The sequence below is a fragment of the Hetaerina americana genome, unplaced genomic scaffold (genome assembly GCF_022747635.1).
Source record: "Hetaerina americana unplaced genomic scaffold, ioHetAmer1.1.p SCAF_5, whole genome shotgun sequence".
NCBI classification, from domain to species: Eukaryota; Metazoa; Arthropoda; class Insecta; order Odonata; family Calopterygidae; genus Hetaerina; species Hetaerina americana.
In genome coordinates, this window is record NW_027287095.1 from 2,216,329 (window position 1) to 2,228,818 (window position 12,490).

A 12,490-nucleotide genomic window follows, 5' to 3' on the forward strand; every position below is an offset into this window, starting at 1 on the left:
AATAACATAAAAATGGCTTATTCTTTAAAAATTCAAATGGAAAATCGTTAAGGAATAAAACTAAAATCCCTTTTGTTTCAAGATTTAGAAGCAGGACCTTATGAATATAGAAGCAATAGTGAGGGTAATCGTTGCGACGACGAAGTGGAGAAGGTTGGGGGCTAAGGCACGTAGTCGAGGATCGAAAACGGGAGGAGAAAGGGAAGGGCGAAGGAGATTGAGTGGAGGGCGTGGGTAAGGACGTTACTTCCAACTAAATGGGGTAGATATCGCAGTAGGGCCAGGGCAACCCTTAGGAGAACGAGTTGGGTGGGAGGGACGGGGGGGAGAGGGTGTGGCACGGGGGTGGTTGAGAAGGGAATGGATGGGAGGAAATGCAAAAGGGAAGGAAGTCAAGGGGGTTGAAGGAGAGTGGGGTTGGGTGTTTTCGGGTGGAGGTTGGTGGGGGAGAGAGGCAAGGTAGGAAAAATTAATTACCGAGGCCGTAAGGAAGGAAGGGGGAAGAGGGGTTGGAGGAGGCCCTATTCCAGCCGTTCTCCGAAACCCTTTCCTTTCCGAACCTCGTGTCGGCTGGAGGGGGAGGCGAGGTGAGGGTTTGGTGTGGGATTCTCGTAGCCTTTCTCGACCCTCCTGACTCCTATCTCTCTCTCTCCCCCGCCCCTTCCCCCAGCACCAAGCGCCCACCCACCCCCGCCCCTCCCTCCTCCCCTCCCTCCTCCCCCTCCCCGCGTTATTGGATCGTTATGTGAGGACCCCATGGAAGGCACTCGGGAGGGATGCAGGGGGTGGGCGGTGGGGTTTGGGAATAGGCCGGGTGGTGGGGGCATGTGGCGGGGGGTGGGGAGATTAGAGAGAGGTATATACACAGACGAGGGTATGGAGCTAAGGGAAAGGGTGGGCGGGAGGGGTCAGGGTTTAGTGCAGGGGACATGGGGAGGGATGGGGTGTAACCGGCAGCGCTAACTCTCCTCCCCATCCCCGCCACCTCTTCCCTTCTCTCCCTTCCCCATCGTTCTCTCCGTCTCTTCCTTACTCTCTCTCTCTCTCTCTCTCTCTCTCTCTCTCTCTCTCCTCTTTAGTATTGTCATTTGTCTTCCCCCGGCCTTTTTTTACGTAGATTCCTCTTTTGTCCGAACATGGGTGTTCCCTTGTTTTCCTTCCTCCCTCGCTATCTTATCCTTTTACCTTTAACCATTCCTTCAATTGATGATAATTTTTAAAATGATCATCTTTTGAATGGTTTTATTAAAGCCACAAGGATATTTTTATTCGGTCTTTTCCTTATTATTTATATAACGTGGAAGAACAACAGAGTGTACGTCAGAGAAATGCAAATTTGCTATATAGCATCAATTATTGGTGGATTATTATTAACATAAAGCGGAAATGACTGACATATTTTGCACCTTTTCGTATTCGAAGAATATAATTATTATTGCCAATTTTTTCGAAGATGGATGAATTTTTTTCATCTCTAACCGTCGTGTTTTGTCGTAAACTATGTGTGGAGTTTCCACACACGACACAAAATGTCTCTCTCCTCTCGTCCATTTCGTTCGCGTAACGGTGGTCACCATATTCTGTCTTCGCTTTTAGTCCCCTCTTCCGTCCTCGGTTTGCCCTCGACTTCCACGTGAAGCCGTACTTCGGACGCGGCAACTCTCCCCCCCCCCCCCCGGCCCTTATCAATCGTGGCATATTTAGTTTTCGAAATCCGACACGGCGCAGCCAGGCGCCCCTTTCTCCATTCCCCCCCTCCCGCCCCCATCTCACCCCTTCTCCGTTCTCAAAGAGACGAAGGGATTTCGTGTTAGCGGTACTGTCATTTTTCGCTTTTCGGAGTCTCGACCTCGTTACCGGGGCTACACGGAAAGGCAATTGTTTTCGCATCCACGCCATGGAGTGAGTTTGAACGGCTTCCGATGCGTGAATTATTATTTTCTGATGCGTTTTTGAGCTTTTTAAAGGTGGATGTTTCCAGTCGCCATGCGAGGGAAAATAAGTGCAGGCTTGCGAAAGTGAAACGAGAGGGAGAGATCGACTGAGAGATTTTTTTTCTTAGGGACGAAGTGTACGTAATGGTTGTGTTGGGTGAAGTGTTGAAAACACCGTTGGGTGTGCTGGGGAGTTGAGCATTATGTGTGCACGAGGCGATAGGGTGACTGTGTAATTTCGGGATGACTAGAATTTATTGACTGACGAGAATGGAATTGAGTGGCATTGAGAATGTTGATAGTGTGTGAATTTATGCCTTCGACTGAAACTTTCGAGCAGAATATGCCAGCGTCGAAAGTTCATAGGTGAGAGTTAATAAGAGGAATGCAAAAATGAAGCGATCGAGCTTTCGAGGAAGACTTGGGCTATGACAAAGTCAAATTCAGTTAATTATTTAGGGTATATACTCGGTAATTAACTGAATCCAAACAGAAATTCAACCTAGGCAAGGTCTATGCATCTCGTTTAGATTGAATATCTTTTGTTTCTATATTTATTTGGCATTATTTTATTATAAGTGTTAGGTAATCAACCGGTTAAGGTAGGTTTTTAGATGGACACAGCTACCAAATAAATATTTTGTGACTCCTAACAAAACACACAATCCAGCATCCTACTCTACATAAGGTCCCTCTTCATCTCCGAGTACTTCCTTTCTCCCTTAATCCCGTCCAACATCCCTATCCTGTTCCTTCCCTTTCCTCATTTGCCTAACATTCTCCCCTCAATTACAGTCTTCAACATCCCACTGCCGGCCAATACCCCCTTCATCCACTTTTCCTGCCTCCAATGTATTTCTCCCAACAAACCCCTCTCTTCGCCCACCATACCAAGTACTTCCTCATTTGTTTCCTTCTCTGTCCATTTCACCTTCTCCATTCTTCTCCACACCCACATGTCAAAATCCATCATTCTATAATAATTATATATTTTTTTCTATGAAAATATAAAAAAATGTTCTTTATTGAGAATAATATTTACGTAATAGCTCAAGCCAATCAAATTTGATACTCGGTATATGTCATTCCTATTTACCTTTTATCCAACTTTAGTACCATCTGATTTTGCTCCCATTACTCCCTCTGATAGGTGGATGTAAAGATAAATTTTCTACCGTATTTGGGACTAAAATGGCTGTCGTTGTTTTCTGATTTCCCTCTTCAATTCTGAATATGTTTTTAATTTGGATGAATTAGATTTTATCGAGTTCTCGGGGACTTTTCAGAGGCACGAGTGGGGTTGGGGGCGTGGGCATGGATCTGGTGTCGGGTGGGAACACCTCCCTTCCGCCTCCCCCTTCCCTCCCACGCGCCTCCCGCATCATCCGCCGCCTTGTCGACCGTGTGTGCGCACGTGTTTGTCACTGCACTCGACTCTCTCAGCGGGTGCAGCAGTGGACGAGGCGACCCAGCGTGCGGGGCGTGGGGGCAGGGCGGTGCGGAATGCGGGGGGAGCCGGACTAAGCCAAGTTTATTGCTCTGGGAGCGAGACCCCGGAGAGAAAAAGCGCGACAGACCGGATCCATGCGCCATAGGTATGAATAGCCGAGGAGACATCATGCGAGAGCGAAACTCGAATCGGACGGATAAAATCGAAATTAAATGAAAAAAAAATCAGGTGACCTCCCCATTTTTTTCACGAATAAGTTCAACTTACAACACTCGCCCGCGCGGATAGGAGCGAAAACTTCCCGAGGGGGATAATCTATTGTGGGACAGTAATAAAACTGGAGTAGTTATGTATCCCAGAAATTATTATGCGGGAAATTCCGCCAGTTTGGTTGATGTTGGCGAAAGTTTTGCGTTGAAATGAATCGCTATATGCCGTGCGTCGTGCATAAAAAGCATTCCGCGAGACATTTTTGAAATCATATATTCTCCCGAAGACGGAAAAGGAGTTGGAATATCATCCGGGAACCACGGAGATATGAATTTAAGTGGGAATCGATCCACCGAAAGAAAACGGAATGGGGATAATAAAAACGAAAGACTGATAGGTAGGATTTTGTACCGGCCCGAAAATCAATCATAGAGCCGCCTCAAAAGTTAAAAAGGAAGGGTTTTGGGGGTCGTGGGGGCTGCCCCAGCTTAGAAGGGGAATGCATAGGGAGGTGGGGTGGGGGTTTGAGGAGTGTCGTCTGTATTTCTTTCTCTCTTTTTAAGGATAGGAGGGAGCTCTCTCTCTCTCTCACGCTTTTCCTCGGCGTTTGTGCGAAGTAGGGGTGGGGGAGTTTTATGGGGATAGCTTAAAAGGAAGAGGTAGTGGTGGTGGTCGTTAGGGTGGGCGTGTGGGTGAGGGCGGTGGCAGGGGGGTTATGGGAACGGGATATCGTCGCAAGGGGGGCGAGGCGCGTGCATGGAGCGTCGTGGGAATTTCGCGGAGCTTCGAGTGGGGGGTAAATATTGTGACTACTGGTGCGATTTCCATCCCCTATTGCTGTGAGATGTGCATTTGGGGGTGTGCGATATTCTATTTGAATATCGAGGTGACGATTCCATTTAAATTTCGAGAAATATCATTGGTATTTTTTTTCTCTGGGGTTCTGAGAGGAGGAGAGGGAGTTCTGTCCCTCTCCTCCTTGATAAAGGTGGCAACGACCACCGAAAATTGGAAAAATAGTGAGTCTCTTTTTTTGTGTGTTTCTGTGTTTTTGTCTGTGTCCACTAGTGCTAAGTGTTATACATTATTATTCACGTCCGTGAGTCTTTCAAAAAGTGTTATATATATATATATATATATATATATATATATATATATGTACCAAGTGATCACACGAGGGTAGTTTTCCATGAAACGTTCGAATTGAATTCGGCATGCAAATGTGAAATCGACATCTTCCGTTTCCATCGCGACGTGGATAAATCGACACTTTTGCTTTATTCACAGTGCGTCGCACTCCGATGATCAAGTGCGAGCATAGCATTCTCGTATAGGAGACGGGAGGAGGGAGTAGTGGAGGCGAAGGCTGGCGAAGGGGAAGGGAGTGTGCCAAAGGGGTGAAGCGGGGGGGGGGGTCGGTAGGGTGTGGCATCGCAGGCTCTAGTGCAGCAGAATCAACGCAGTCTTACTCGGTTTGGGGGTATTCCAGGAAGAGAGTGAAGGAGGGATTTTTTGGCGGAGGTGGGCGAAATGCAATTCTTTTTTTTTAACGGTGCAAAATACCACCCATCGTCTTTATTAATAGACGGTAGGGAAGGGAATAAAATAAAATAAAACGGGAAGAAATTTTTTTATGAGGCAGAACATTATTTTTCCCTGCACGCGGGCTAAAGAATACGAGGTAGAAATATAGCTGCGAAGGCGAAATTGTGTATTGACCTGTGGTGGGCGATTTACTCCCACGCAGGAAATTTGACGTGTGTGTGTGTGTGTGTGTATGTGGGAGGGGTTGGAGGGGTGGTCGAGGGGGCGTGGAGGGGGGAGGGGCGTGGTGTGCGCCTTGCGGATAATGGCGCCTCCTCTCGTGTCAAGGGGTTGACGCCGCGAGTTCCCGTGTAACACATTCCCACCCTCCCCCACCCCTCCGCTCCTTTGCACGTAACATACATATTTATGCATGTGTTCCCTGCGCTCGCGCGCGCGTGTGGTTCCGCTTAAGTAGTATTCCCCGGGTGTCGGAATCCTCCCTCTCCTCTCCCCCTTCCACTTCCTATTCCACGTGGCAAACCTTCCTCTCTCCCTCTTCCTTTCCTCGCTCTTTCCCTAATCCTGGTTTGTGCTTCCTCCTCTCACTTCCTCGGCATCCTCTCGGTCACAAGCGATCACGTTCTCACTCGTAAGTGGATGAGTGGTTTTTATTCGGTCGAGTTGTCGGTCCCGTGGGAAAATCACCAGAAATGAAATCCTTCGTGGTATTGCCCGTGAGAGAAGGGGATTTTGGGGGGGGGGGAGTTTGAATTGGTAGAGAGATTTGGAAATGCAGAAGACACAAGTGTAATTTTACACATTTACTGCGATAGGTTTTTGACTTGTGGGTCCGGAGATTTACCCGCCTGGAGTTGAATAAAGAAAAAAGGGTGCACTGTCTCCGAAAGACTTCTTTTTGGCATTTGGCAAAACATTTGTTTGGCGCAATGAATATGTTTGCCCGTCTCTATTCTGGAAATGCGAAGTATCTCATCATGAACTTTTGCACGTGGTTCATAATTTAATGCGTTGATGAGAGTTGTTGGTCATCGCAAAAGTGTGTGCAAATTCATCATTATAACTTCATCGTCTGACTTGACCGGGATGCTTTCTGCACGAGATGTGCATCGGAGCAACTTTTCTCCCAGGAAAATGAAACTCATTCACGACTTTTCCCGTTACGGCCACCGATTCTTTTGATGACATTTTTCCCAGTCGCGTCCGTTTTCGTATGAATGCACCAATGTAATATTTTTATATTCGCGGATTGAGGAGACCCCTTAAGTATGTGTGGCCGGAGTTAAATGAATGGAATGGAAGAGAGGGTGACAGAATATTGAGGAGAATATTAGCCTAGGACTTAGCCGTGGACGTGGACGAAGAATCAAAGGCGATGGATGGAATACGGTGGAGGTGAGAGTGAAGCACGGAGTGGGACGGGGATGAGGGAATCGTCGAACATGGGAGTCGGCTTTGAAATAGCGCGGAAAGGCAGGGTGTGGAAAAGGGAAGGGTGTTGTTTTCCGCGAGTGAGAGAGGGAGAGAAAGAGGGACAATATCCCCCTGAGGAGAGCGCGTTAATCAGTTTTTGGGTCAATCAATGGAGACGGAGGGAAGGCTGGCGGGAGAGAGGGAACATGTACAAGGAGAGGAGGGTGTGGAGGAGGGAGTGTGAAGTGAAATGGGAGTGTCCGGGTGGGTGAAGATGATGGGGGTGGAGGGGGCGCGGAGGACGGGATTCCTTTCCATTTTCTCACCCGCGTCAGCTCGAGGACTTAGCTCACCCGCCTCTCCCTCGTCACCACCCCCCACTCTCTCCCCAATCCCTCCGCCGCCTCCTCTCGAGTAGAAAGGAGGGGGTGGGAGGACGAACTCTCCCCGTCCCACCTCCCTCCATGTCGCGTCCGAATAGCGCGCTGGAGTGGGAGAATGGGGTCAGGTGAGTCGAGAGAGGAGCGATGGTGGGGTGTGTGCGCAGAAGGGAGGGGTGGAATGGAGAAAGGGGGGTTCCCTTTCCTCCCCTCGGGGGGGGGGGGCGGAGGGCCTGAGGTGTCGGTGCCGAAGAGACGGCGTGGGCGATGAATTCTCCGCCTCTTTATCTCTATGCGTCGAGTTTCTTCGCTTCTCCTTCCCTCTTCTGGCCCTCTAGGAAATTTATACGTTCTCCGAAGTTAGCTTCGTGAAAAATAAGTCTTTTTTTATCTTGCAATCATCATATAGTATAGCAACTTAATGTCATTCCTTGGCCGTTGCAACTTAGGGAACCGATTGGTATGAAACGTTTATTTTTTGTCGGTTTGAGGGATTTGGAGGATAAGAATTCAGGAGATGCGTCTCGAATAAACAAAATGTGAAGATGATTCCTTCCGTTGTAGAACATTCGGCGTCCACGTTATTATGATGTCAACTGCCGTCTGATGTGGAGGGGAAGATGATGAAAATAATTCTAAGGCAATATGCTCTCGTACGAATAGTGGGTCCTTCAGAGTGTATTCATTTTCCGGTGGAAGGCAGACAGGCCAGCATTGGGTTGAAGTCTGTTCTTCATCATAAAACTAAATGTTTTTCAAAGAATAGATATTTTTGCTGATTTCGATGGCGTTACCGATTTTTATTGACCGTGCGTCTTAAAATGACTACTAGTTTCTCTCGTGATCGCCGTAATTTGAGCGCGTTCTCTTTCTAAGGATGCTCGCGAATGAAATTTCAAGTCATTAAGGAACTTTCCAAATGGAAGTGGAACGTAGACATGAAACAACCTCGGTCGTGAAGCTCGGAAGTCGTCTTCGCGAAGATCTGTGTGACTGTACGTAGTATTCCAGAGAGTGCTTGTTCGTCTCTAGCCCGTGCTCCCAAACTTGGGAGGAGATGACGTGGTGCGGGCTCAAGTGAGAGTTTCGCTCTTTTTACCCTCGCTCACCGCATCGCTCTCCCCATTCACGGGAGAAACCTTTGGCTCCGCTCCCGCGATATACCTGGGAAGGGGAAGAAGAGGGGCTTGGAAGTGTCGCCCTTCACCCTCGCGGCAGTGCGATAGTTGGGCGATGGGCCGGGTGGCGCCGAGGTGAGGGACGTGGGGAAAGGTCCACAGGATTGCTGGGTCAGGGAGAGACCGTTCACCCATCTCCTGTAATCTCCCCTTCCCATAAAAACTCGGCCAGCTCCAGGTCTCTGAAAAAAACTAATTTATTCGCTTGAGAGTCTCAAAAACACATGTGCATTCCGGCCGAACCCTTGTTCAGCTCCGGCATTTTGATCGTCTTCTCTGCGCAGCGTCAATTCTCCCACCGCCCCGTATTTGAAAAGTTTCCTCCTGACTTCCACAACTTGAATTGCGTTCCTCCGCCCCTCAGAGGAGTCAGCGCGTGACGATCCCAATGAATTAAACCCTGACGACTTTGAATTTTACTATGATCGTACTCCCATTCGTTTGCTTGTCCGCAAAGTCGCGTAGCTCTACTTCGCCGCGTTTTTTCCACCCTCGCGTGCGACCATTTGACCGCTCTACCCCTTTTTCATTGCCACGCCTTGAGGAGACACGTACCCTCTTCGCCTTGATTCCTCGTCCTACCGCGAGGAATGGAGAGGCTACGCGACCTCCCACCTCTCACGGGACGCACCCCGATCAACAAGTCTTTTTCGTTTTCTTAAAGCTACCCCCGTCCTCCTTTACCGCTCTCTCGACTTAATTCGTCTTCCCTCCACCCCAATGTGTGCTGTAAACTTTCCTTTCTACGAGTAGTTTCTCGTAATTACTTAGGCGGTACCCTATCGTTTTTATATTGGTACGCTTAATTGAATAAACGTGGAAAAATTTAACTCCTCGGTACTAATATATGAAAAAGCACAGATTAGTGACTGGGGGTTAAAAAAAACTATTTTATTTTTCCACAAATGAGTGCCTGCGAGATTTTTTCTGTCTCACCCCTTCTTAGTCCTCCGCACGATCCTATTGAAGCCTATTTTGCTGCATCCTTGCATTCCGACCTATCTTTTTTTTTTCGCATCGTAATCGTAATGAATCTTTAATTTTCATTCGTGAATCATTTATGGTGACCCTACGTGACTCACCTTGTTTTTTCCGATACAAAAAAATGTCACGCGTCTTTTATGGAGAGCGCATTGATCGTGTCCACGGTTTGATGGCATGGTCAGGGAGGAAATTGTGGAAAGGAGAGAGAGAGAGAGATATGCGAGGGGGAGGAAGGGGAGCGGATGAGTAAGTCGTCGAAAAGAGGTCGCGTGGGCAGAAGAGGAGGACAGGGAGGGACCCACCGTGTTGGCGAGGCTGCGGTGTCGCGGTGGGAGTTGAATTGGGAGCATGGTGCGCAAGACACCCTGGGGAAAGAGTGCTTGGGGTGGACTGGGGAGACGGGTTTGGTTTTTTTTGTGCGGCCAGTTCGCCGGTAACGGCCACGCGCACACATCTTCCTCGTTCTTGATATCCACCCCCACGGATATCTCCAATTTTCCGTCGAAAATATTCGTCCTATGGAAAATAGTCTTTTCGAAAGAAATATGGCGTTCTTTTCCTGCAGGATTGATATCTCCGGTGCCAAAATCTCTTCAAGACTTGTAATGTAAACTCTAGGCTCGAAGAAAAGCTCGTAGGATCGTGAAAAGATACTTAGAAGTACGCGTGGATCTCACCTTGCTTAGGAATCTTGTCATCAGGAGCCATTTTGAAATGGCAGCGATCTCATGGATGAGGGAGATAGTTCCCTTTCTCAGACAAAAATATTACTCTGAACTCTAAGAGCGTTTTCGTTAGGTGCGATTGGGAAGTGTGTACCGTCGCTATCGTAAGTATATTTTGCTAATCACCGTGTATCTCCTCCCATAGTAGTGGCTACTATGGCAATCGCTGTATGTCCGTTCCCGAGGGTACTAGCACTCCCTTCTCCCTCGGCGCCACAGATTCGCCCCTCGCCCCCCCCCTCCCCTGTGGTCGGTCGCCCGGCCGGCGTCATCTCCCGACCCTTCTTTGTCCCCAACCTACATCAGCCCTTCTTCCTCTGGCAAATTTCCCCCCGTCATTAACCTTATTTCATCTTTCCCAAAATCCGGTCTGAATAGACATGAACGTATTATTTTGAACTTTTGGACCTTTGCTTGTTTCCCGCGCACCATCGCCACTGATTGCAAACGCTATTTTCGTTTCTGTTTTGCTTTGAATTGATGCCTCACTTAAATGCCATCGAAAAAATATTTTAGTTTTAGCGCATTGCTGGGCCCTCTCCCTCTATGTCGTGAGTGGCGCCAACTGAAGTTGTGTCACTTCTCATCATTGTTACAGATCCGAGTGGATTTTTTTCGCAACCCCGCCCTCTCTCATCAAGAGCATCCGGCCTCGTCCAGTTCATCATCCTCTCTCGTCCATTTTCCCAATTTTTTGCTGCCGCTCTCTCCACCCACCGCTTCTGAGGCATATTCTCCCGTCCTTGGATGAACTGAAGAAAGATTTCCCGCGGTCTCCCGCGTCGGTTCTTTATCGCCATTCACCTCCCAGAGTGTGGACGCCCCCGCGTTCCACGATATGGCCATAAACTATTATTGCAATCGGAAAAGCGGCGCGCGGCTTGTTTTGAAGCAAAAATGGAAATCGCCAATCTCTTTCGCCCCCGTAGAACGAAACGTGGAACCTTATAATTAACTTCCTCATTCCTATCCTCACCTAATTAAGACACCTTCTTCCCCTCTATCCTTTATATTCTATAACGCGCCTCCATATTCACGATCGACCCCTCCCTCCCTTCCCCGCTCATAATAATGGGCCCTTCTTCACTCTCCTCCCTCCACTTGGATGTGCAAAGTGAATGTGGAAAAGAAAGGGTGTGAGACCTGATTAGGGGGATTTGAAGGAAAATTGTAGAGTTACTTTTTTGATATGTGGTTTTCATTTGACTTTGCAAATCATTATATTTGGATTTTTTTCTCCCCAGTTCATAGTAGTTGGTTGCAATGATTTTAATGGAACAATTTCAGAGTGTAAAAATCATTCGCCTTGACTGGGATTCGAACCCAGATCCCTCAATATCCGGTCGAGTGCTTTAGCCACTTAAGCTACCGAGGCGTCTTCTTAAACTTTGAAATTTTGGGGCTTTTAAAGGAACCAGATGTAGAGGGACAAGATGCAGTTTCTTTGGAATTTACAATGATTTTGTATATTATAGTTTCAATCTTGAATTCTTGATATGAACACTCATCCATTCCCTTTTTAGTTTCCAATTTCTTTAGGCCCAGAATTTGAGGTGCTTTATTGACACCTTCTGCTCTGTTTCATTTACTCCTCGATTGAACATGGATCTTCAGTTCCATGCACTTAATCATCAAAGATCTTTCTCCCAGAATATGCTTTTCAAACTAAAATATTTTAAAATAGACCACGAAAAACAGCAGGCGACTTATCTAAAATTGAGTTAAATGTATTCTTCAACCAATTATGAGCAAGTATCAGGAATTGCGTCACCAGTCATTCCACGCTGTAGCCACTATTTCATCGCCATTCTTGACAGCCCCTCCCTTTCTGCTGCTTTCCTAGCTTCCCACAATTGCAATATTCAGTTGCATGCTGCCTCAGTGCTTATAATTTGTTCCTATTTTAATGAAAAAGGCATGTTTTTTGTATGAAGGTTATGTTGACCATTTAATTTTATGACCCTTGCATGCATTTTTTTTAACTAGCCGAACAATTTTTGGTTTAAAACTGTCCATGCTGCGTATGAATATCTTTTGTTTTCACTTAATGCGTGTTTAGTACTGAACAAATCTGGCCATTTACTTTATCTTATCAGACATGCTTTACAAGTTTCATCTGCAATTCTGGTCAAAACTGAAATAAATGTGGCTATAACTTTTTTGGAATTTTGCAAATGCATTTCGCGTGTTATTGTGAGTGACATCGGGACTAAATAAACTTCCTTTTCCTACTTTGGGCCTCGCCATGGCAGGTCGAAACGGCGTCACTGACCTGCGCCTGGACGAGAGGGACCATATGCCGAGCGGCGGAGCCACCGGTGATGAGGTGGCCCTATGGACAGGCTATCATGCCCTTGGCCTCAAGAAGACCCCTGGCCCTCGGGAACAGTCGGTGAGTGTGCGCCACGAGACTAATATATATTCTATTTACCCTCCACCACCCTAAGCCCAAAAACTGCTAATTACGTCTGTTCGTAATGCTTATCATTTTTCTGTTATGATTGAACAAGTAGCCCAGTACTGATCTCAAAATATTGTGCATAATGTTGCTATAAAATGCACAGAAAACCTGTGTTATGATGCACAGTTAGTTTTCCGATGGGGTTTTTTAATGCATATCACAATCAATTCTTTTTTATTCTAATTGCTGTGTTTTTAATTGTGATCGTGG

General features: G+C 47.2%; 1 protein-coding gene across 7 annotated transcripts in view; it reads left to right on the forward strand.

Moving 5' to 3' along the window:
- The window catches only part of LOC139694323 (uncharacterized), a 119,295-nt gene that overhangs the window by 100,576 nt on the left and 6,229 nt on the right, over window positions 1–12,490 (forward strand). For 4 of the 7 annotated variants that reach the window (XM_071592807.1, XM_071592810.1, XM_071592809.1 and 1 more), the window contains one exon: window positions 12,056–12,211. In XM_071592807.1, coding sequence (XP_071448908.1) covers window positions 12,056–12,211 — 156 coding nt within the window. The remainder of the gene's footprint in view (window positions 1–12,055; window positions 12,212–12,490) is intronic. The other 3 variants (XM_071592808.1, XM_071592812.1, XM_071592813.1) reach the window with 1 other exon arrangement.